General features: G+C 46.6%; 1 protein-coding gene and 1 long non-coding RNA gene across 3 annotated transcripts in view; both read left to right on the top strand.

The window, feature by feature from the left end:
• The window catches only part of SLC24A3 (solute carrier family 24 member 3), a 481,089-nt gene that overhangs the window by 347,737 nt on the left and 110,498 nt on the right, over positions 1-22,854 (top strand). The window contains exons 4-6 of one of the 2 annotated variants that reach the window (XM_077872012.1): positions 3,104-3,178; positions 6,377-6,461; positions 6,839-6,942. In XM_077872012.1, coding sequence (XP_077728138.1) covers positions 3,104-3,178; positions 6,377-6,461; positions 6,839-6,942 — 264 coding nt within the window. The remainder of the gene's footprint in view (positions 1-3,103; positions 3,179-6,376; positions 6,462-6,838; positions 6,943-22,854) is intronic. The other variant, XM_077872013.1, reaches the window with a different exon arrangement.
• On the top strand, positions 15,037-19,392 carry LOC144297866 (uncharacterized). Its single transcript, XR_013364763.1, has 2 exons — positions 15,037-18,476; positions 18,802-19,392. It is a non-coding gene; the product is annotated as an uncharacterized LOC144297866 (long non-coding RNA).

Raw genomic sequence — 22,854 nt, 5'->3', positions numbered from 1 at the left:
AGTGGCAAGCCAAGAGGGGCTCTATGGCTGGAAAGAAGCCCCATCACCTGGTAGGCCCCTCCAGAGGCACATCTGGTCGAGGGGGGGCATCCCTGTCTCATACTCCCTTGTGCATGGAAATTAACCTGATAGTCATCATCTTTGAAAGCATGGAGAGCATGGAAGATCTATTCGTGTCCCAACCTAATCCAAGTGTTGATTTGCAATACATTAGATGGAGCTTCTTGCCTTACAACAGGATCAATATATAATGTTGGAACACAGTCTTAAAAAGACGATTTATAGACTTGGCTATTTCAGTGAGTTGAGTATGGCAGCTGTAGACAGCTTATTTAGATCTTGGTGAATTCACAAATGTGCAATTCTGTATTCCAATTACTGCATCTGGCTGTCCTTTGAAGAAATGATAAAGCCCAGATATCATTGGATCAGCCAAGTCATACAGCAAAAGGAGGGTTGATTCCATTGCAATTTAAAAATGTATATTCTCACTCATCCACGAACCGTAAATACAGCATTAATTTTTTAAAAATTGACATTTTCTTCCCAAAAAATTCCCAGACAAATAATTTTGATTATGAATAAACCAATCAATAAAAATTATTTTTAAGGCTTCTCAGCATGCCAGACATCCCAGGCTCCTTGGAGATTAGAAAAGTGTAAGACAGAGACCTTGCTCTAACATCTCCAACACCTACAAAATACAAATTCAAGGTGGACAAATCAGAAAATATAGTTAAGAATTATAAAAACAGAGTCACACCAACAGAGGGAGAAACTATTTTGATCAATGGCCTTACAAACTCTTATATGCAAATATATTTACGCAAGCATGTGTGTATATATGTATGTGCTTATACAATAGATAATAACCAAAAAGATTATACACGCTGTCTCATAATATTTTTCATTTAGCAATGAAATGCAATAAATGCCTTTCCTTGTTGTTAACTGTGGACTTAACCTCTTTTAGCAGGATTTCATTGAATGATGAACCACAGTTTATATAACCAATCCCTAATTGTATATTTTGTTAGGTTTTGATGATTTATTAAAGTCAGCATTTTGGAATGCATATCCACACTGCATATGTTTTTGTGCACTCATCTGATATTTCCATGGAATCACGTGTTAAGATACGTTTTAGAATCTTACAACTTTGTTAGAGAGCCCAAGCACACATGTGTGAAAAAGAAAACGAGTTCATAGAGTGGGGGAGGTATGGCTAAGTTAGTGCAACAATCAAGAGTCAAAGGCCAGAGAGATCACTTCATGCTTGGGTTGCTACAGAAGGCTTCATGAAGGACAGATACAAGTGACAGAAATTCTGTTCAAGCCATCTTACATGTCAAAGGCATATTATTGGCTCAAGAAATTGGAAAGTCCACTTTGGTTTCAGACTAAGCTGGGTCCAGAGTTCATGTGGTATCACTGAGCACCAGTATGTGTGTGTCTGCGTGAATGTGTTTGTATGTGTGCATCTGTGTGTGGGTCTGTCTACCTGTCCCATCCTTTGGTTGGTCTTCTTACTATGTGAGCGGCATTCTTAGGCAAGCTCGCTCTAAATGGCAGCTGCCCCCAGCAGCTCCAGACTTCGGTGGTGTTTACATCTCATAAGGAGAGAGCCCCTTTCCCCCAGCTTCTCTGTCAGTCCCGCCTTGGCCTCTTGCATACTTTTGGCCCGCCCACCACTGTGTAACAGAGTGGGTGTCCCGGTTGCTAGACTGGGTCATAAGCCTGCCTGCACCCTGTGCTGAGGGAAGTTGGGAATGTATGACTGAAGGTCTATCTGGGAGAGTGGTTCTCAAAATCAGATGTTGTTGAGAGATCAAAACATGAAATTGATGTCATAGCTGAACATACTGGAACTTGAAGGATGAGCAGCTGTAACCGGTCAATGCTTTGGGCTGCAAGTAGCAGGAAAACTCCAAATCAAACTGGCCTAAAATGCCATGGTACAAAGTCTGGAGGCAGGTGTGCTCTAGCACAAATTGCTCAATGGCTTGATGACGCCATTAAGTTTCTCAGGATCAGCTTCATCTCATGTCCGATTTCCCTCAGCAAGTTTGCCAGGAAGCCAGGACTTGCAGCTTCCTTGTCCATAATCAGTGCTGGAGTTATGGACAAAGACTGACAAAGACTCTAAAACTTTCTGCTATCTCTTCAGGCCAGCCCAGGTCATGTGTCCACCCCAGAACCAGTAACTCTTAGTGGGAAATTCTGCACACTGATTGGCTAGTCAGTATCTACTCCTGGAGGAAGGGCTGGGGTCACCTTCCAGAGGATATCATGGATATTGGAATGAAACTGGAGTCCCATTAGGAAGGAGTGGAGGATGGGTGCTAGGTGGCCAACCAACAATGCTATCCAAATAGAATTTATTAATTTGATAAGAACCTTGGGTGTTAAATAGGTAGAAAGAGGATTTATGGCCAAGTGGTAGAATTCCATGGTTTTTCCTGGTCATAGCTGACAGGAAACAAGATTTCAGAGTCTGTCCTGGAGAGAACAGCACAGTGAACAACCTCAGCTGAAGTTTTTGTTTATTTATTCCTTCACTGCACGTGTATTTATTGAGCAACTACTATGCACCACGCACTCTGCCCAGTGCTGGGATAAGTAAGATAGATAAAGTCCATATCTTTGTGGACTTCTAGTGAGGAAGACAGATGACAAGCAAATTAATATGTCAAGAAAAACAAATCAGGGTAAAGTGGATAGAAAGAAATGGGAGGGGGGAGCCCCAGTCCCCTTGCTTAGGTTGACATTGAACCATGGACTTGAAGGACATGATGGAGTGAGCCAAGGTCATCTGAAGGAACTGTGTTCGGGGCAGAGGAAACAGTAGGTACAAAGGCCCTACTGTGCTATGCAGTCATCCATAGTATGTTTGGTGGACAAGGGAGAGAGTGGTAGATACTGAGGTCAGAGAGGAGGGGTGAGATCGCAGAGGGCCTCCCAGGCATCACAGTCTTTGTCCTTTGAGTAAGATGTTGAGTCCATGATGCCAGAGGGCATTATTGAAGCAGGGGGGGGTAGCCAGTTCCTCCCCCAATGGCTCTGCTTTGACTCTGACTTTAACTTCTCTTTCCCTCTCTTCCAGGCCATGTACATGTTCTACGCGCTGGCCATCGTGTGCGATGACTTCTTTGTCCCCTCCTTGGAAAAGATCTGTGAGGTGGGTGCCCTGTACTCTCAGCATGTCTGAGTGGGTGGTGCAACTGTGCTGCCCCAGGTCCTTCCCTGAGGTCCTGGGGAGCCCTCCATGCCACCTGGGTGGGAGCAGCAGGCATAAGCATGCTTCTGAGCAGTGAATGATATTAGCACAAAAGCTCCATCAGTCCACTTAGAATATCAGGGTATGGTCCCGTAGTTGGGCTTTAACCTGTACGACCAGCTCTCCCTACTCCATTTGGCAACTCGAGATGCCATTTGTCTTCTCCTTGCCTGTTTTCTTTGCCTCTTTTAAATCCTTCTCTTCCTTTCTCCCTCTCCATTCCTCATATTACTCTCCCTTATTTTTTTCTGCATCTGTGACCTCCTTTGTGTGGTCCTCGCAGAGCACGAGGTCTTCAGCTATATACCTCCATCACCCTGCCCTCTGTACATGTGCAGAAATGCTTCAAGCAGGGGCCCGAGAAGTGAGAAGATGAAAGAACTGGTCACAGGGAACAGGAAGGGGACCCTGTTCAGAATCAGCCCAGGGAACCCCAGGTTGAAGACCAAGTGACATCCTTTTCATCAGAAAATATTCAGCATAATTTAGAACCCTTTCATCCTCTTGCCTCTTTCATTTCCGTGTCTGTTTTGAAATGCAGTTTCCTTTATCTGGAAGCTTTCCACTTTATTTTATTTTTAATTCAGAATCTGGTTTTTCAAAAGGATCTCTCCCAGACACACCTCCCATCTGGGACTCGTTTCCTCATGTAGTTCTCAAACTTGGTCATCCTTCCCCATCCCTCCCCCTCCCTGCCAGTGTCTGATTCTTGAATTCTTAGTGGGCAGCAGGGACACCCATTGCATTTCTGTGAAGTGCCCAGGTGATGCTGAGGCTGTTGGTCCAGAAACCACATTTGGAGATCTGCTAACTTAAGCAGTTTCTTCTACATCCTGGATGTCGGTTTGGGTTTTGTCCTTAAAAAAATAAAACTAAAAGAGAATTGTGTCATAGGAACCATGGAGGGGCTTCGGGAGGAAGTTCCTTTAAAAAAAAGAAAAAGATTTTATTTATTTATTCATGAGAGACACAGAGAGAGAGGCAGAGACACAGGCAGAGGGAGAAGCAGGCTCCCTGTGGGGAATCTGATGCAAGACTCGATCCCAGGAACCCAGGATCACGACCTGAGCTGAAGGCAGATGCTCAACCACTGAGCCACCCAGATGCCCCAAGGAGGATCCTTTATTTGGTAGAAGGAGAAGGAGAGCAATGAGGTTGCATCTGAGATGGACAGTGGGTATGTGCAGAAACCCTTTGTCTAAAGCAATGTAAGCTGAGCACAGGATCACCTTACGTAGTAGGAGAAGAGGCACTGAAGCACCCGTAACTGGAGTCATTTGTGATCTCTGAAATACCACCACTTGGTGCTCTGTTCATTCTACAAAGCAAACTACTCTCTCTCCCACACAATTTTTTTATAGGAAATTTATAACCCACTCTAGAAATGGAGGTATTCTTGTCAGGAGGTGCTCTACTCCATAGAGGAAATCCATAGCACCTGCAAGCATACTTCTTGGGGAGGAAATGGGACAAAATAAAGTGTAGTCCTGGCCATCTGTGTCCATAGGGCACAGAACAGCTCCAAGGTGATGGCAACACATTTCAAGGAAGGATATTTGTGCAAAGCAGAGTCTGAGCCCCCAGGACCAAGGGAGGAGAACCTGGGACTGGAATGGGCATGTCAGGGAGCCCTGGGGAAAGCAAGGCTGGTTGCATCAGTAGTTACCAGGGCTCGATGGGGAGCTGGGAAGGCTCTTGACAACTCTGTTTTGATAGATAAAGGTGCCAGAGGCAGGAAGACTTCATCCCCTGCCCCAGCTGGTGATTCTGAGCATCCAGCAAAATGCTGCCAGGGCCCAAGTGAATTAGGGATAAAAGACGAGGGGATGTAAGGAAACATGGAGAAAGAAGCAAAGTCTGGATGAAGGAGAGAAAGAGGAACTAGAGATGAGCTCGGGGTGTGGACTCTATACCTCATGCCCCATCAGGGACCCCTAAACTGGCATGGACACAGTAGTTTCGGGTTCTCCTGGTAAGTCTTGGCCGACCACCAAGGAGCGTGAGTTCTGTTAACCTTCAGGGACTCTCTTCCCCAGGGGACTCACCTGCATCCCTCACAGCCATACCTTTCTACTTGAGGAATCAGCACTTCCATCTTAGAATCTTCTCAGAACCCCACATGAAGTTGAGCTGTTCCGTCCAGAGCCAGGAATCAGCAGGATTCCAAATCAGAGTGCTCGAGTAAGGCTCCTATTGCAGTCTGTTGCCGGTCAGTGGAGCCAGGGGCCTACGCCAAAGCCCTGCTGCCCCTCCATGGCTGAGCAAGGAAGTGCAGCGGCCTGCGCCACTGGGAAGAGGGTCTGTGTCATTCAAGACTAGCATCTCCAGGCTGGGACCCATCAGGGAACCAGCTATTTACTGACAGCCAGCAGCTTACCTTCTGGGTAGTGATTGGATGCAGAAAGGCTAAACATGCTAACCAGCCTCTAGTATATATTTGTCTTGTCCTCTTGCAAACCACCTTTTGAACTAACTGACAGGGTAACCCAGAGTGTTCATTGTATAGGACATCTTGGCAGGGCTCCTCATCCTTCCCACTCAGTCTCAATCCCACCCCCCATTCTTCCAACCCCAGGGCTTCAAGACTGCATTAATGATGAGCAGCAGGTTTCAGGAGGGTGACCCCTCCACCCCTAAAGCCTCTGTAACCTCCTAGCATCAAGACTTTCAAACTGATTACCATGAGCCTCATTTAGCCTATTGATAAGCATAAATAGTATTGAAAAAAAATCCGAATGTTTTACATAAAAATGTGGTTTTGAGCACCTCTTAAGAAATAAGGATATTTGGCAACATGGAGGGAAGTGAGTGGCATACTCTTTAGAAAGGAGGCAAATGCCCACTGTGCCTTACGCTTGTATGACACCTGGGGCTTCTTGGTTGGGGATTCCTAGATCTTGTTAAGAACCTTTAACCCATAGAGATTTGCAGCCCCCTCCCTGATCCTGCCCCCAAAGAGGAGGCCCAGAGGAGCAATGGCCCATCTGGGGGCTGGGGGGAGGGGGAGCTACACCTGAGCTTGGGACCTTGAGAGTCATGGTCGCCTCTGTTTCCAGGGCAATCCCAACTTACCTGTGCTTTGTCCTTACTCCTCTGCAGCGCCTGCATCTCAGTGAAGATGTGGCTGGGGCCACATTCATGGCAGCAGGCAGTTCGGCCCCAGAGCTGTTCACGTCCGTCATAGGTAGGTGATGACCTGGGGACATCTCAGCCCTGCCTTCTCTTAAGGACAAGGGCTGTGGGGACAGACAGCCTTCCAGTGGCTTGGCTAATAGGAAATGAGAATCTCAAGACTCCAGGGAGCAAAGGCCACCTTCCCATCCCACTGTGGTTACTGTTATTATTTTAAGTGATGCTTTCCCTTGCATGAACGTGTCCCAGGTCCTGTGTCCAGGCTCCCATGGAACAATATCCCCAGTGCAGAGTTAAAACTCTCTCCTGCCCTTGGCTGCTTCCTGTAGACACTGAGAACAATCTAACTAACACTTGTGAAAACTCCCTTATGCCCACATCAAAAAGCAACTGGCCACAGCAGCCAGGCTGACATTAGGTCTGTTTCAGGGGTCTTCATCACCAAGGGTGACGTGGGAGTTGGGACCATCGTGGGCTCTGCAGTGTTCAATATCCTGTGCATCATTGGCGTCTGCGGGCTCTTTGCTGGGCAGGTAAGGCTGATAGCCGAATGCGGCATGGGGTTGGAGGGGACAGCAGGGAGGTGAGGCAGGAGTGGCATCAGCATGGGGGCCAGTGGTCTCGGGCAGCGGTGACATGGGGTCTCACACCCCAGGAGGTTGGCTCAACTGGAAGTGGAAACAGTCAGGCCCCATTGTTTGGTCTCCGTGTTGATGGCATACAGAGCGCCCGGGCCACATAAATAATTAACCAGCTTCAAGGTGCAGGCTGCCAATCTGAAGGTGTTGAGCTCATTTTGAATGTCATGATCTGAACTGGAATGACCTAAAACCATTTAATATATAGCTTTGCCTCAATGGCAGTAGAGTAGATGAGAGAGAGAGAGAGAGGAAATGACAGGGTTTTCGTTTCTTTTTTTCTGCTAAAAAGCATTCTGAGCTGTCACAGTGTAGGACAGTTTTGCTACAGCCATCAAGCAATTCAGGTACATGGCCACTTTAGCTTACATTTGGGATCACGAGGGGCTTTGCATGCCTTCATTTTATCTATGGAGACTATTCTACTGCCAGGGAGTGTCATGGGGTCTGGTGTCTATATTGGAAATCCTCGGGAAGATGCCCTGAAGTCACCTAAGTGTGAGGCTCGCTGAGAGCCCAGGCAACGTGGCAGCACCCAAGGGTTTGCCAACTCTGATGTCCCAACTCCCTCATAGGAACTTTGATCCTGAGCTCTACCTTGACACCCAGATTTTGAATATCTTCTAGGAAAAGCACCTTCCAGAAGCCCGTTTAGGGTACTCTACTTGCAATATTGAGGAACATGGTGATGCTAACTAGCTCCCCCACTGTGGAGGACACCTCAGGGTCCTGCTAGAGGTGGCTGGCTGATTTGAAGGCTAATAAGAAAGCTCCTTTGAGCCTTCTTCCACACCCTGTTCTGGGCCCCTGTGCTATCCAGTCAGCGGGCCATGGGCACCTACCTCCCACCCTGCCCATCTTTCTAACGCAGACTGGAGTCTATGCAGGAGGCATCTGGCACATGGTTGCAGTTCTCCACCGCCTGTTTCTAACTGCCATCATTTCATGCCCATTGATTTGTGAGGGCTGCCTGGTGGGTTCACCGCTTGTGAGTGACAGGCAGAGGGACACCTCGATCTCACCTGGAATTGGCTCCAGAGCCCACAAATGGAGGGTTACTTCTGGGGCTCCCGGATGGGTGCATCCATACATAGTGGTCGAGCTCCACCCAACTTGCCAGACTGACATTCGCCTTTTTTCTCATCCTTGTGATCCATTACCTCTTTTCTTAGATTTTGTGGACCTGCAATATGGTGGTCTCTAAACCTCTAAGAGGTTTAGACCTCTTAGAAATATAGCCAGTGCCTCCCAAAACAAAACAAACAAAACAAACAAACAAACAAACAAAAACTGACTCTCCGTCCTTGCTTTCGGGGCCATCTGCACTTGGGTGGATCTCATCTGTGTCAACCGTCTTCTCATTGCCCTGCGGAGAGGAATAGTCACATCCTGCAGAAGAGGCTGTTGCTGTTCACACTCTCTTAATTAACATTGTCACCATTAGCAGTATGATTATTAGCCTGGCCGTTATTCATGTTGTCATTAGTTCATTAGTCATTTGTACCTGCAGCTTGATGGAAAGGTGAGCCCAAAGGGGGAGAAGTAACATAAAGAAATGAAACAAATGACTGGGAGGTCTCTAGTAAATGCAGGCAACTAATTACATATGAAGTGGCTTGCATTCATTTGTATTCATAATTTATTAGCAATGCGGTTAATTGCTGGCTTGGTTAGAACACCTGCTTAAAAGGCAGATTGCTTCCTGAACTTCAGCACATGCTGAATTCCAGGCACTTGGCTCCCTCTGAAAGGTCTTTGCAACCTTATCTCACAGCCCTGCACCATTGTGGAGGGAAGTAGCCACCATGATGTTGGTAGAAGTCGCCCAACATGATGATTCTGGATGCCAGCATTTCCTTCTGTTTTTCCCTGTCTTGTGCCCACTTGGAGATTGCTAAGACCATCTAACTCTCTGCTTTCAGGTGTTTGTAGAATCCATGATGTCTTTGCAGAGGGAGCAAAATTATGTTTTGGAAAGAACATGGGTCTGGAAATCAGGCCTGGGTTTGAATCCCGATTCTGCCATTTGCTGGCTGTGAAATGTTGGAGAAGTGACCTTTTCACCCCTCCAAGCCTGTTTTCAAATCTATAAAGCAAGTGGATATAAGCCCACCTTCCACCTAGCATCACCATGAGGATGAAACATAACATGTTCAGCATTAAGCAGGAGTCAGCCCGCATGGTAAATGCTCAATAAAAGATGCCATTATCAGCTCTCAGAAGAGTAACAATCCATGCAGTCCTCACCTCCAAATCCCATCGTAAGTCACTGTGATCATTTGGCCAAGAAGTGGACAGAATTTACTAACTAGTGGAACAGTCACAGGGTGCCAGATGGGGAAAGAAGGGAAGGTCAGGGAGAAGTCTTCTAAAGGAAAGTCCAAATGAGGAGATGTTGATAGAAGAATGATCTTAGAGGACTGGGCTTCACCTCATGCTAGCTTGTCAGTGGGAGGGAAAGGAAAAAGAGGTGAGAAATGAATCCTGCCTTATGTACGCAGAAGCATTCCCAGGTGGTGGAGTAGGTGCTGTGAAACACCACAGCAAGGGATGGATATTGGAAATTGAGCTGATTAATAAATCCAATCATGGGTCTCACTTAGCTTGGTTATTTATGTGGCTCCGCACTTTCATTTGACTGTGAGAATTCCCCCACGAGTGCCCCTGGGCCTCTTTCTAATGTATTCTGGCCTGAAGGGCTGCTCATGACCAAATCTGTTACTCATCTGAAATCAAAGTAATTAAGCAGTAAGGTTTGAGTTCCTGTCTCAATTAGGGTTCTGATGAATTCGATGTAATTAAATGTCTGCCGTATTTGCAGTTTGCAAACATACCCGGCGTTCTGGTGTTTGCCTAAGGTGCTTTGGGGAGTTTTATGGGACAGGAAGAAAATTTCTTCTTAGAAAGTGGCTTTTAGAGAGGTTCTTGGCATCCCCACAAGACATGTACAGGGCTGTGGTCCTACAAGCTTTCTTTATTTAAAAACAAAAAAATAGGGATCCGTGGGTGGCGCAGCGGTTTGGCGCCTGCCTTTGGCCCAGGGCGCGATCCTGGAGACCCGGAATCGAATCCCACATCGGGCTCCCGGTGCATGGAGCCTGCTTCTCCCTCTGCCTGTGTCTCTGCGCCTCTCTCTCTCTGTGACTATCATAAATAAATAAAAATTTAAAAAAATAAATAAAAAATAAATAAATAAATAAATAAATAAATAAATAAATAAATAAATAAAATAAAAACAAAAAAATAGGGCAGCCTGGGTGGCTCGGCAGTTTAGCGCCTGCCTTCACGCCCAGGTTGTGATCCCGGGGTCATGGGATCAAGTCCCGCCTCGGGCTCCCTGCATGGAGCCTGATTCTCCCTCTGCCTGTGTCTCTGCCTCTCTCTTTCTCTCTGTGTGGATAAATAAATACAATCTTTAAAAAAATAAAAAAATAATAAAAAATAATAAAAACAAAAAAATAATAAGAGAGGGAACACCAAACTCTCAATGCAACAGACTAATGTATTTTACATACTGTGTTGCAAAAACTTCATGCCAATTTTGCAAAACAATGAACTTATGAATTTAAATCCACCATCCAGAGCCTTTTAGGCTTTAAAGACATAACCACAAAGAGAGAGTAAACAGTTTAACTGCATCCTATATTAGGATATTCATATTCCAGTTATTACAGACCGGCAGATGGCTCCACTTTATAATAAAGAACTCTAGCATCAGCTCTCCTGGCATTCTAGAAATGTGCCTGACATTCTCTGGCAAGGGCCATCTAACCTTAGCTGATATCATCTTTGTCCACATTACACCCTGTCCGTGCTGGCCCCTCAACACAAACCCGAAGAGCACCCAGAGGTTGCACATCTGAATTGAAACCTGCCATCAGTTTGGTTTCCACGAAGAATCTAAGCAGTGTTTCCAAGGCAGGTAGTTTATCTGAAAGGTGATCCCAGGACATGCCAGAGAGGGGGTAAGTGAGACCAGGCAGAGCGTTACCAAGGAAAGTGTGTTAGCAAGGAAGTTACCACTGTGAGCAGCTGGGGTTTACTTCTGAGAGAATGGGAGACTGTCTAGAACACAGGTCTCCAAGGTATCCAATCCAAGAAGGGAGATGGGGTGTTTATCCACCAGCCTCCACCAATTGTTGGTAAGGACTGCTCCTGCTAGACATGGGCAGGGTGGACTTCGGGAGAAAACCTCCAAGCAAAAAGACATAGAAGCTAGGCCCTGGAAGGACCTGAAACGGTAAAGGTAGGAAGACATGAGTGTAGCCTACAAAGCATTCACTACAAACTCGACTTAAGCCTTTAAAAATAAGCCACCTAGTTGGTCTCATTTTCGACTCTCCTTAATGAAACACAAGCTTTAGCACTAGGCTGATTCTTAAAGAGTTCAGGACCAGGATGTCTTGCATTTAGGGAATTTCCTCCAGTGCTAAAAATAACAGCTACCATTCTAGGCGCTTGCTGCTTCCAGTTAGGACACAGAAGACCTTGGCTCCCACAGGAACACCAAAAACCAATGTGGGTAATATAAAAATCATACTCATAAATGGGACTACTGGAGAATAGTGGAGGCAGGAGAGACCTGATGAAGTGACTTCCAGAGAGAGAAGCCCTTTGTCAGTGAGCTGAGTCCTGGCTGGTCTGGATGCAGGGAGAGCAGAAGTCTGTGAACATCCAGAACTTTGCAGACTAGAGATGAAGCCAACCGGGCTCCTGGTGGTGCTGGAGACAGCTAGGATGTCCTGGAGTCTGAAAGATGATCATGTACAACAATAATTTGCTTAACAGAGGACAGTAGTCCTCTCCACCCCACCCAAATGTGCTAGTGAAAACACAAGTGAAGGCAGAACTGAGAAGCAGAAATTCCATCTGCGCCATCTCTCACATTCCCCCAGCACCTGAAACTGAGGAATCCCAAATCCAGTCCTTTGATCTAAGAGACTAACCCTTCCTGCCAAAGCTGGGTGGAGGACGTGGGGCTGACCACAGTGACCCACCATCCAGTCCCAGTCAGATGAACACTTGCTGAAATCTGAATAATCACGTCCTCGCGTTCAGCAGATGAGAGCAGAACTTGAAATTTCTAGGGGAGGAAAAATCAGTATCCTCAGTTCTCACTTTTCTTCTATATATGATTCCCAGGATGCAGTAATAAAATCCAAAACCTGTTTGAAGGCAGGAATAGGACTCATAACCAAGGAAAAGCAGCTGCAGAAGCAAACCACAGATGATACAGATACAAGAATTAGCAGAAAAGAATTTAAAATATCTATCTTAAATAGGGACAGATGGGAAAAATAAATGAGTGGATGGAGAATTTCAGCAGAGAAATGGAAAAAAATAAGAAAACTCAGACTGAAATTATATATATATATATAATTCCATATATTTATGTATATATAATATATATATCTCCAACCCCAGCTCTCATTTATTAAACTTCCCCAATGTGCAGGCATCACAAGGTGCCTTACAAATATTTGTAGAAATACACCTACTGAGTTATAAGATAGTATTAGCATCACTTACAGCAAGGAAAAGGGGACCTGGGTACAGGAGGTGCTGCTTTGAGCGGGCAAAGCCTGGATTGGAACCCATGTGTACTAATGGTAAAATTCATTCTCCTTCCTCATGGGGAGCCTATGGCTGAAAACTCCCAGATGTTATGCTTGCATTATTATGGTTATCTCTAGCATTTATGCGTTCTCTAAAAGTGGGTGGTGTAGGAGCTTGGGGCAATGCAAAGAAAGGACCTATCTGCACAATAGTGGTGACCAGGGATGGGTGATGGAGGTACTTAGCCCAGCCAGTGCTTGGCTAGAAGCTTCTCTAATAATAGATAGATGGCATCATCTACCACCAGACTTTCACTTCCATTAAACAGATGGAGGATTCAGACTAATAAACATGGTGAGAGACCCACAGACCACCCCAGCCTACCCTGTACACCTTGGTCCCTAGCTTATTGTTCTCCAGACAAAACCCAACTCATCACCTACCATGTTCCAGTTCTGAAGAGCATCCAGATTCCCCAAGACACTGGGGGACCCACCAGCTGAGACCGAGAAGCCCCACACACATCCCTGAAAACAGGGCCTGGAGTCCTGCCATTCCCCCTAGAAAGGGAGATAAAAGTGCACAAGGGAGAGTGAGAGGTCCATGGAGCACTTGAGGAGCAGGTCCCACCAAAGGCCTCGCTCTGGATGCAGGATGCTCTAGTACTTGATCCAATGAGTAGGAGAGGACAGTTTGTGCTGTGGGAGTAAACCAAGGCCAGGGTCAGGTCTATCTGGAGCAGTCACTGCATCCATCACATTCCAGTGAAATAAGAACTTCTCCAAGTGACAGCTGCTGGGCACCTGCCTCAGGAAGACTTTGCTAGAAGGCAGATCCCCAGCTCTCATTTGAGACCAACTGAAATCAGAAGAGCAGATGTACCTGCTTGAGCCCCATCTGCAGGCTCAGCTCAGCTCAAATTCGTGGACCAAGCTTGGCCTTGGGCAGGAGGCAGCCATTGTTGGCCAGCTGGCCCAGGCAGCATGAACTGTCTCCTCTTGATGCCCCAGTTCTATAACTGGCTGTCTGCCCTCAGTGTCTCCTGGTCATTTCTTTTCCCCAGCCATCCCCAGTGCCCCTTCAAGGCCAGGTACTGACAGGACCCCATACCTGATCTTCCCCTGACACACACTTGTTCCCAACCCTGAGTTCCATTAAAGTCACCCACCCACCTCTGTGGTGCTCAATCTTGATGGCCTCTGCATCCTCATCCCAGATCTCTTTGTTAGCTTTGACTTTGGCTTACTGCACTTGTCCCTGGCTTATTTTGCCTCCTTGAAATGATCTCCTGAAATCAGATCCATTCCTGGACCCACACTTAGATTAGTTAAGAGGCCTTCAGCTTCAGGCAACAACAACAACAAAAAAAAACCCACTTATAACCGGCTTCTTAAATCAAGGAAATTTATCAGTGTCTTTGAAACAGAGGAAAATGGACATCAGGCATGGTTTGCTCAGGGCTCCAGCCCATTTTCTGTGATTCTCTTATCACCAGCCTTCTCTGACTCCTTCCTTAGACTATCCTTTGAGGCAAAAGGTGACTGTAGCTGTTTCATGACTCATAAACACACACCACAATGACCAAAAGAGAAGGAGAATGTCTCCCTACCTACCCTACTTCTCATCCCCCACCTGACATGATCAAACAAAAATCTGAGTGGGCCAACTTGGGTCACCTGACCATCCCTGAACCAATCCCAAAGGAACTAGAGTAACCCTGTTGGCTTAGGGTATTCCAGAACTACCCATCCCTTATCTTCTTCTCCCCAGAACTAAGAATGTGATCAGTTCTACCCCAAATATATAGCTTTTGGTCCTTGACAGTTATCCAAAACAGATGAATGACCAAATGACAACTGCAGTATCACATGCTGCCTCAGTGGCTGCTTCCCCCTGACTGGTATAACACACCTGATAGATCTGTCACAGGTCTTTATGTGAATACAGGCTTTCATTTCTTTTGGGTGGATCATACAGAAGTGCAATTGCTGGGTTGCAGAGTGAACATGTTTGTAAGCAAATGCCAGCAGTTTTTCAAAGTACCTGAGCCATTTTGTATTTCCCACACTATGTGAGGATGCAGACACTCTGCATCATCAGCAGCACTGGGTATTATTTGTTTCATTTTGTTTCAATTTTAGCCATTCTAGTGAGAGTGGGTGGCATCACTATGGTTTTTCATATGCATTTCCCTGACGAGTCATGATGTTGAGCATCTTTCCACTTGCTTATATGCCATCCAGTATCTTCTTTGATGGAGACTCTGTTCAAAGCTTGGCCCATTTTTTAAATTGAAATTTTGTCATTTTCTGCCACTGTTTCAGGCATCCTCTAACCATCACATTGGACCCCCTCCCCAAGCCCTTCTGTCCAGTTCACTTCCACTTTCACTAGAGCCTAGGGCCATTAGAAACTATTTAAAGTGGTCTTGGCCATGCTTTATTTCTTTCATTGCTGGCATGTGGGTTTGCAAAAGAGGTACTTAGAAGTGGTACTCTTCAGTTGTATGGGAGAAAATACAGAGGTCACCTCTCTTCACCCAGCTTGACTGTGTGTAGCAGTCACTGAGAGCTGAGATGCACAGTTCCAGAAATGTGAGGAGGAAAGCAGACATCTCTGGCAGCCGGAGCCGGACATTCCTCCCATATAATTCTCACGTTGCTCTTTGAAAGTGAACAAAGGGGATGGGGTTTCAGATCGGCTCCATCCTTGGAGGGGCTATTCTCAGGGTTGGCCAAGACTTTCAATGCACAAGGAGACCAGAACCTTACAGCCATCTCAGCTGGACACCGCACCCCCCACCCGCCAAAGAGAGTCCATCTTTTCAACACAAATGACATTTCTTTCCATGATCCTGCCCAAGTGAACACAGTGTCCTCCACACTGGTGTAGACGAGTGGGGCTCTTAGTAGGAATCTGCCCTGTGGGCTGGTGCCAAATTGAATCAGAGCCAAACTCCCCCTTAGTGAAATCACAAAAAGAGATATAAGCTGTGAACAACCAGCCCTCTCCCCGACCAGCAGCTGAAGCTGGATATTGATGGTAAATGTAGGGAGGATAGAAGCATCTCTGACAGACAGATACTTGTTTTATATAGTATTTCTCTTTAACCGACACGCTTTAGGTCCTTACCCTGTGCCAGGCACTGTCTTGCCACTCTGTGTATATTAACGCTCCTGGTCCTCACAACAGCCCTATGACGAGGACATTGTTTTTAGAAAAGAGGAAACTGAGCTCTGAGAGGCTGAGCAGTGTGTCAGCCACAGAACCAGGCTTTTAGGGTTGCAAGGATCCAGCCAGCAGCACCAAGCTAACTAGCTCTCTCTCAGGCCAAACTCAGAGAGCAGGTTTAGCCCCTGCCTTACCCAGCAAGCTCCCTCCATGTTGCAGTCATTCTCACCATCCCTCGAAGGATCCTCAGATGCCCCTCACTCCCAAATGGCATGTGCATGTGGCATCTGCTGAGCTTAACGTTCTTCTGGTGGACTCTGGTGTCTTGGGCCTGTGCGCTCACACTTGGGCTCCATGGGGGTGCAGGCACCCCAGCACTTGGCACAGAGAGCCCCTCACCAAGACACTTGCCCTTTATTCAGTCAGAGCCTGCAGCAGCACTAGGGGAGGTGAAGAATTCTAATCATGACCTTCTAATTCCACCCCAGACACAAAGTCCTAGAAACCTCCCCATGATATAAGAGCACACAGAAGCGTAGCAAGTCATGAAAATATATCTGTAGTGAGACAAAGAAGGCCTTCTGCTGGGTGGCCATCAGAGTCCTCCCTGCTCTTAGCTCTTGTCTCCTCCCCCCACCACCTGGCACACATACAGAGCATTGCATGGGCAAAGAACAGACCAGATTTCATGTTTTGGATCCAAGCAGCTATGGTCAGAGTGCCCATGGCATGAGCCATAGCCAGCCCCTGACACTGAGAATCCCCAGGACTTACAATCCTGGGCTGCCTGCACAATAACGGTAATTAAAGGTAGCTTGTCTCTTTGTATTGTCATCTGTTAGTTTAAAGCCAGGGTAATAATCCATTGATTATCATCTAAGAGGAAATGTTTATTTTATATTCCTTCTTTGGTCAGTCAGTTCATTGAATGATGCAACATATGTTTACTGAGTGTCTAGTATGCACTGAAGAGATACTAGTGAAACAAAATCACATTCTAGCAGTGGCCTGTGGGATGTGAAGTACCCAAAAAAGATGATAGATTGCTAGATTAGATAGATGACAGGCAGGCAGACAGACAGACAGAGTTTGAGATAGCGAGGGAGTGAAAGGAGGAGATGATATATTATGGCAGGCGGTGGTCAGTGCTGTGAAGAAAAATAAAGCAAAGTAAGGGTCACAGAGAGGAGATGGGAGAAGAAATACCAATTCATAAAGAGTTTTCAGGAAAAGGACCTTTGAAACTGTTGATAGGTTCATGGGGTGAGAAAATACTCCTGTATTCCACTCCATGAAGAAAATGGCACCATCTAAAATGAAGACTCTGGTTCTGGGCACTGCTTTGAACTGTTAAGTCTCTCTGAGCAGAGAGAGCATGACCCCTAAGCACAAGACAGCTTCTGCCCGGAGACAGTGTAAAAGGCTGGTCTACTAACCTCACAAGGTAGAATAAGAAAAACACCAGTGGCAAGCGCAGCAGGAAGGGGTATGTGCAGTGACCACCACCATCCCCAGCAACCCTGAGCTTCAGGAGGAGGCTGCAGGCTGCAGAACTGTAGGGAAGCTCTACGTCACCTCCCTGAGCCCAGGCAGCTCACCTGTAGGGCAAGGACACCTGTGGCACCAAGCTGCTCTGTGGGTTTGGTGGAATGATGATCAGTGACATCGGCAACGATGACATCAGTCACCAAGTGGGCAGTGGCTCAGTGCCCGAAGCCATTTTCTGCCAGCAAGTACTCATGGCGACTCCATATGGAAACCTGAGAAAGAGCAGTGGGTGTTCAGACAGGTACAAGTGTGCCATGTTTGCGGGTCAGGAAAAGGGCCTATTTGGAGCCTAGGGAAGGCAGAGTGTGGCTGAGAGAGAGCTCTGGTTGGAAGCAGATCATGGTGAGGATTTGGGTGAAATGGGGAGCCACTGGAGAGTTGCAAGCTATAGAGTAACATTACCTAATTTATACTTTGGGAAATTTACTCCAACTACCCGGGGGGCGGGGGGGAGGCACCCTCTGGAGACAAGATGGTGGCAGGGAAACTAGCTCGGAAGTCTATGGTGAGGCATGAGTTGAATTTGGGGCAGTAACAATGATAAGAAATGGTTGTCAGATGTAGAATATTTTTGGAGACAGTGCCAAGAGGATTTGCTGATGAACTAGAAGTGAGGGTGACAGAATAAGATAAATCATAGAAGATTCAAGATTTTTGTCTTGACCCATATAAATGGGTCCTGGCAATACAAATGAGTACAAATCAGTCATGAGAACTGAGGAGGGTTCGTTTTCAGAGCATAGCCAGCGTATTATCTAACATATTCTAAAGTCTACCCTGGTGTGTCAGATCCAGAAACTTGGTAAGGAGGCCAAAATACATTGTGGGATTTTATTTTCATTTTTTTCAATTCAAAGCCTGATCAGCCATCTATTAGTCACCAGCCTCTTTGCTAGGCAGCTTTTGTCACACACAGCCGTACTCAGCCTGCCTGAGGAACCCAGCCCAGCTGTCCTACAGAGCCACTGCCCCTGCCGGTGTCACTGCAAGAGAAAGCCCTGATCAGCTCCATCTAGGACCTCAGATGTAGTGACCCCGGAGTCCTGGATTGCAATGCCCATCTCATGTTACCCTCAGTCTCTGTGAACTTGCAGCTGACACCTGGGAGCTCCATAGCTCGCTGGTAGTCATGATCTTGCATTTGGTGAAGTCAGGTAAGAACAGTTGAAATCCCCAGCATTTACTATGATGTGGCTTGACTCATGATTTTCTCTACCACTTCCTTTCCCCTACCTACCCTGGGTCCGGACAGAGCTGGGATATCTTATCAGATCATACTAGGCTGCGGTACCATGGGGCTGTCTTTACTCCAGGTTCTCTGAGTTCCCAATGAGCCCTGTCTCTACTTGCTAACCCGGCAGGACTCGGTTTGCAACTTTAAAACAGGAGAAGCAACCACGGAAAATTTTGTGGATTTCTTTTTTGCCTTTTTTTTTAATATAACAAAACACTTTTATAGTTCACTTTTTTCTATTCCAGGCCAATCTCCTTTTATTTATGTGAAGTAAGACATTTATGCCCTCCTGATCCAGCTGCTCTTTCCTGCAGGGGAAATATCACTCTGCATTTAAATGGAAACCTTAAGACTGGACCTGAGCCTGAATCTCCAAGTGAGAAATAAACAAACGTCATTAACCTTTCCGGATAGCATGCAGACCGGTTTGGGGCAACAAGAGAGCTCATGTACCAAATGTCTGGCTTTTACAGTCAAATGGCATAGAGGTTGGCCTGGGGCTTTCCTCCCCTTGACCCCCTTGACTCAACCAAGGGACGGCTTATGTTTACGCAGCAGGAAGGGGCACTCTCTTTCCTGCAGTGGATATACATGAGCTGCCACTCTTCAGGAGATAGGGCAAGAAAATAGCTTGGGTGTGCTTTATTTGTTTGTCATTTTTTTCCCCAACTCAAACTGTGGCTGCAGTTGGGGCGTAGAAAATCAGAATTAGGGTACTTGATGCAGTAGCACCCAGTGGGGGGATGCAGGGCGAGGTCAACTGTTAACAGCATGGGACCCCTAGCTTTCATCATGTCAAGATCTTGGTTATTATACAGTAAACCTTGTTTTTTGCACTCTCTTGCTCTGCCTCTGATTACTGTGACACTCTGCTGCTTAGAAACATGGGTTCTGGGCTCCCCGTAGCATCTTTGCCTTTTTTCCTTTTTTGTTTTTTTAACAATATGTAACATTCTTCTGCTTCCAGTTACCATCTATTTTGAATTTCAATTAAAGATAGTTTTAGGAGCACCTGGGTGGCTCAGTCAGTTAAGACACTGTCTTGCGATTGAGCCCTGCATTGGGCTCCCTGCTCATCAGGAAGTCTGCTTCTCCCTCCGCACCAACCCCCTCTTTTGCTGTCTCTCTTCTCTCTCTCTCTCTGTCTCTTTCTCAAATAAATAAATATTTTTTAAGCTGACTTTAAAAAAAAATAGGTTTAGTATTAACACCTCATCTTTATTGGGATTTCATCTGAGTTCATATAAAATGTTATAGATCTAGATACAGATATCAACTCAGTTAATGCTTCCATCAACCCCATGGAGTAGCTGTTTATCTCATTTTATAGATAGGAAGATTGAGCCCAGAGAGCGAGGTGAGGAAACTTGTCCCAGAGCACACATCCAGGAACAGCAGAGTTGGGATTCAGAACTAGACAGTCCCGTTCTAGAATTTGTATCCTTAATCACTGTGGAACAAAACCCAGCGAAGCAAAGCCATGCAGGGAGGTCTCTCTTGGTAGAAGGTCGTAGAAAAAAACACGATTTGCGATTGAAGGAAGAGGCCACCCCAGATTGTCAGCTCTTCTCTCTAGTCTAGAAGTGTCTACACATATGGAATTTCCTTTAAGGCTTTCTGTTATAGAACTTTCTATAGAAAGTGCTGAGACCAGCAGCCTAGTCGGGGGGGTGGATGGGGGGGCTGTCTCTCAATGAAAAACCAGATGATGGCTCCTTGCAGAAGCTGAGACTGTTCTGAGCTGCGTGTATACACGCCTGACTACAGCAGGTAGTGAAATGTGTTATGGGACAAAATTGATGTCAAGACCCTTTCTAATGCCCCTGCTATTGTGCAGGAACTTTCCACAGCACAGAGCAGCAGAGGCTTGCCCTCCCACTGTCCCACGTTGCTTGGGGTTGCCCCTGATTGATTCGTGCAGCCCATTCTGCCCTTGGCCTACATTTTTCCTTTTAGAGGAGTCCATTCTCTTGCCGGGAAAAGGAGGAAAGATGGAGAAGGACAGCCAGGTGGGGTCTTACTTGCCCTGAGGAGGCAAAGCTCAGGGGTGTCCCTGGTGAGATGTTGGTTTCCTGCACAAAGCTGTAGACCAAGGTAAGGCAGAAAAATCTCTTGCTTTTATCCAAGTGATAGGTTCAACTTCTGGCCCTCTTCAGCCTTCTGTTGCCTTTAGATCCTGCTGTCAGACCCTGCCAGCTCCTCCTGGATGAACCCAAGTGTGATTTAGAAGTAGAAGGCTCCTTATGAGTGATCAAGTCTCTGGCCCTGATGTGGCCAGGATTGGGGCTTACTTCACTAGTCCTACATGGTCCTGGCCCAAAATTCTGTGGGGTTCTGGTCTGAGCACTCCTGGCCATGCCACAGCATCGGCCCACTGAAGGTCCCCAACTGATGAGCCAGGCCCCTGGTGGGGGGTGCATGCTGTTGGCTATTTATGTTTTCAATTTTGCATTCCCTAATTTCTCTCCTTTTCCAAAGAAAAGAGTGGTGTGAAGAAGTGGGGACCATAGTCGGTATTTCTGAGTTTGTTTGAAGGCTTTTGGTGCTCAGATGTCAAGCAAGCTCCACCAGAGACAGAAATCAGTGAACCCCATAAGTAGACCAGAATTGACTTTGTATTTGTAACCAGATCCTGTGGACGGTCTAAATATCTGTTTGCCCAAGTGGGCTGGCCGGTGTCAAACCACTTAGCCACTGTTTCAGAGGGAAGTCCTTTCTCTGTCAGAAGGAAGGAGAGGGTTCCCGGAGCTTTCAGAGTGTCCAGACACATTTTCCCTTTAGTTCTTTTCTTGTTGTTCATCGAATCACTTATTCATTCTGGAATTAAGTGTGATATTGCCAGCCTTGGAGCTATGCATGCTCATAAACCAAGAAAACTCTGTGAATTCCTGGGGTACCAACTGCTGCTACCTTGGGGCTCTGCTCCCACTGAGCCGGGTATGCAAGTGAGCCCCATCATTCCAGGTGTGTGGAAGAATTTCCAAGGAAGGCCTGGGGCTGCAGTGGCATCATCCCACAAAGGGCAGCCCCACACAGCCCTGGTGTGGTCCAGCCACTTACTTAATCCGTGATCATTTACTGAGTGGTAGGTCTAGTGCTTGGGAAAATGATGACAAGACTGAAAGGGCCCCTGTTATTCCAGCCGAGGGAAGACAGATGGTAAATAAGCACCCATTAAATCAACAAGGTCATTTCCAATAGAAATAGTCTGAAGATACTAAGACAGGGTAACCTTGGTGACTCATGGAGAGTAAAGGGCTGGAACAGGACTGCCTCACGTGCTACAGGGAGCAAAGGGCTCTTTGGGGCTGCGGCCAGATGGGCAAAGACCTAGAACATTTCCAGGCAGAGAACTTCTACACAAGGGCCATGAGATGGGAACTATGGGGCAACTTACAGGAACAGAGAGGAAGCCAGTGCTTCTGGAGAGGGAGGACCCAGATGGCAGAGCCAGGGGTGAGGCTGGCCTGGCTCCTGAGGGTCCCGATGAAGGGTTTGGTTTCATTCAGGACCCTGTTCTAGGGAAATACTTGGGAGCACTTTTCCTGGTGCGACATCACAAAGGGTGGAAAGAATCAGAAATCTGCATGTTAACCAAGGTCTGTCAAGGCATTAGATGGTTCTAAACCAGGTTCATGCCACACGGGCAACATCTCTAATACCACCCAAGTGTGAGTCCCCACCCTATCTGCCTTTGGGTGTTGGCTCCAAACCCAAATTGACGCCTCTGAGGAATTTCTCCAGTGACTCCCCCCACCCTCCCTCACCTCTCTCCAGCTCTGTATCCTCACATCAGAATAACCCCTTTTCGCTCAGCCTTTGTTCCGTTCCTGAAAGAGTATGCAGTCCATTAGCCTTAGCCACCTTCTCCTCTTCGTCTCATTCCAAATCCTTTTATCCTTCAAATTCCCAGCATCCCCCTCTTCCAGTGACCATTCTGATTAGCGAGTCCCAAGTCTGAGTGTTTGCCTCCCCCACTCAGGGGTCTATTTCCCCTTCCTCCCACACCCATGTTGGAATACTTGGTCTGACCAAGGTTTATGCCACTTCCAGGTGAAAGAGTTAAATTGGGAAGCCATTTGGGTGCTGAAGTATTGGAATTTGCTTGAGTGGTTTGGTGGTTTGTTATGAACAACGGGTCAGAATATTTGAAACCAGAACTGTCTATAGGTTCATGCAGCCCATTCTGCCCTTGGCCTACATTTTTCCTTTCCCTTTAGAGGAGTCCACTCTGTCGCACAGTTTCCCTGCGAATCAGTCTGGTGAACATGCCAACATGCTATCTGTCTCTCACAGTT

Source organism: Canis aureus, chromosome 26 (genome assembly GCF_053574225.1).
Source record: "Canis aureus isolate CA01 chromosome 26, VMU_Caureus_v.1.0, whole genome shotgun sequence".
NCBI classification, from domain to species: domain Eukaryota; kingdom Metazoa; phylum Chordata; class Mammalia; order Carnivora; family Canidae; genus Canis; species Canis aureus.
Note: the sequence above shows the minus strand (reverse complement) of the source record. Positions and strands in the feature narration are given on the sequence as shown.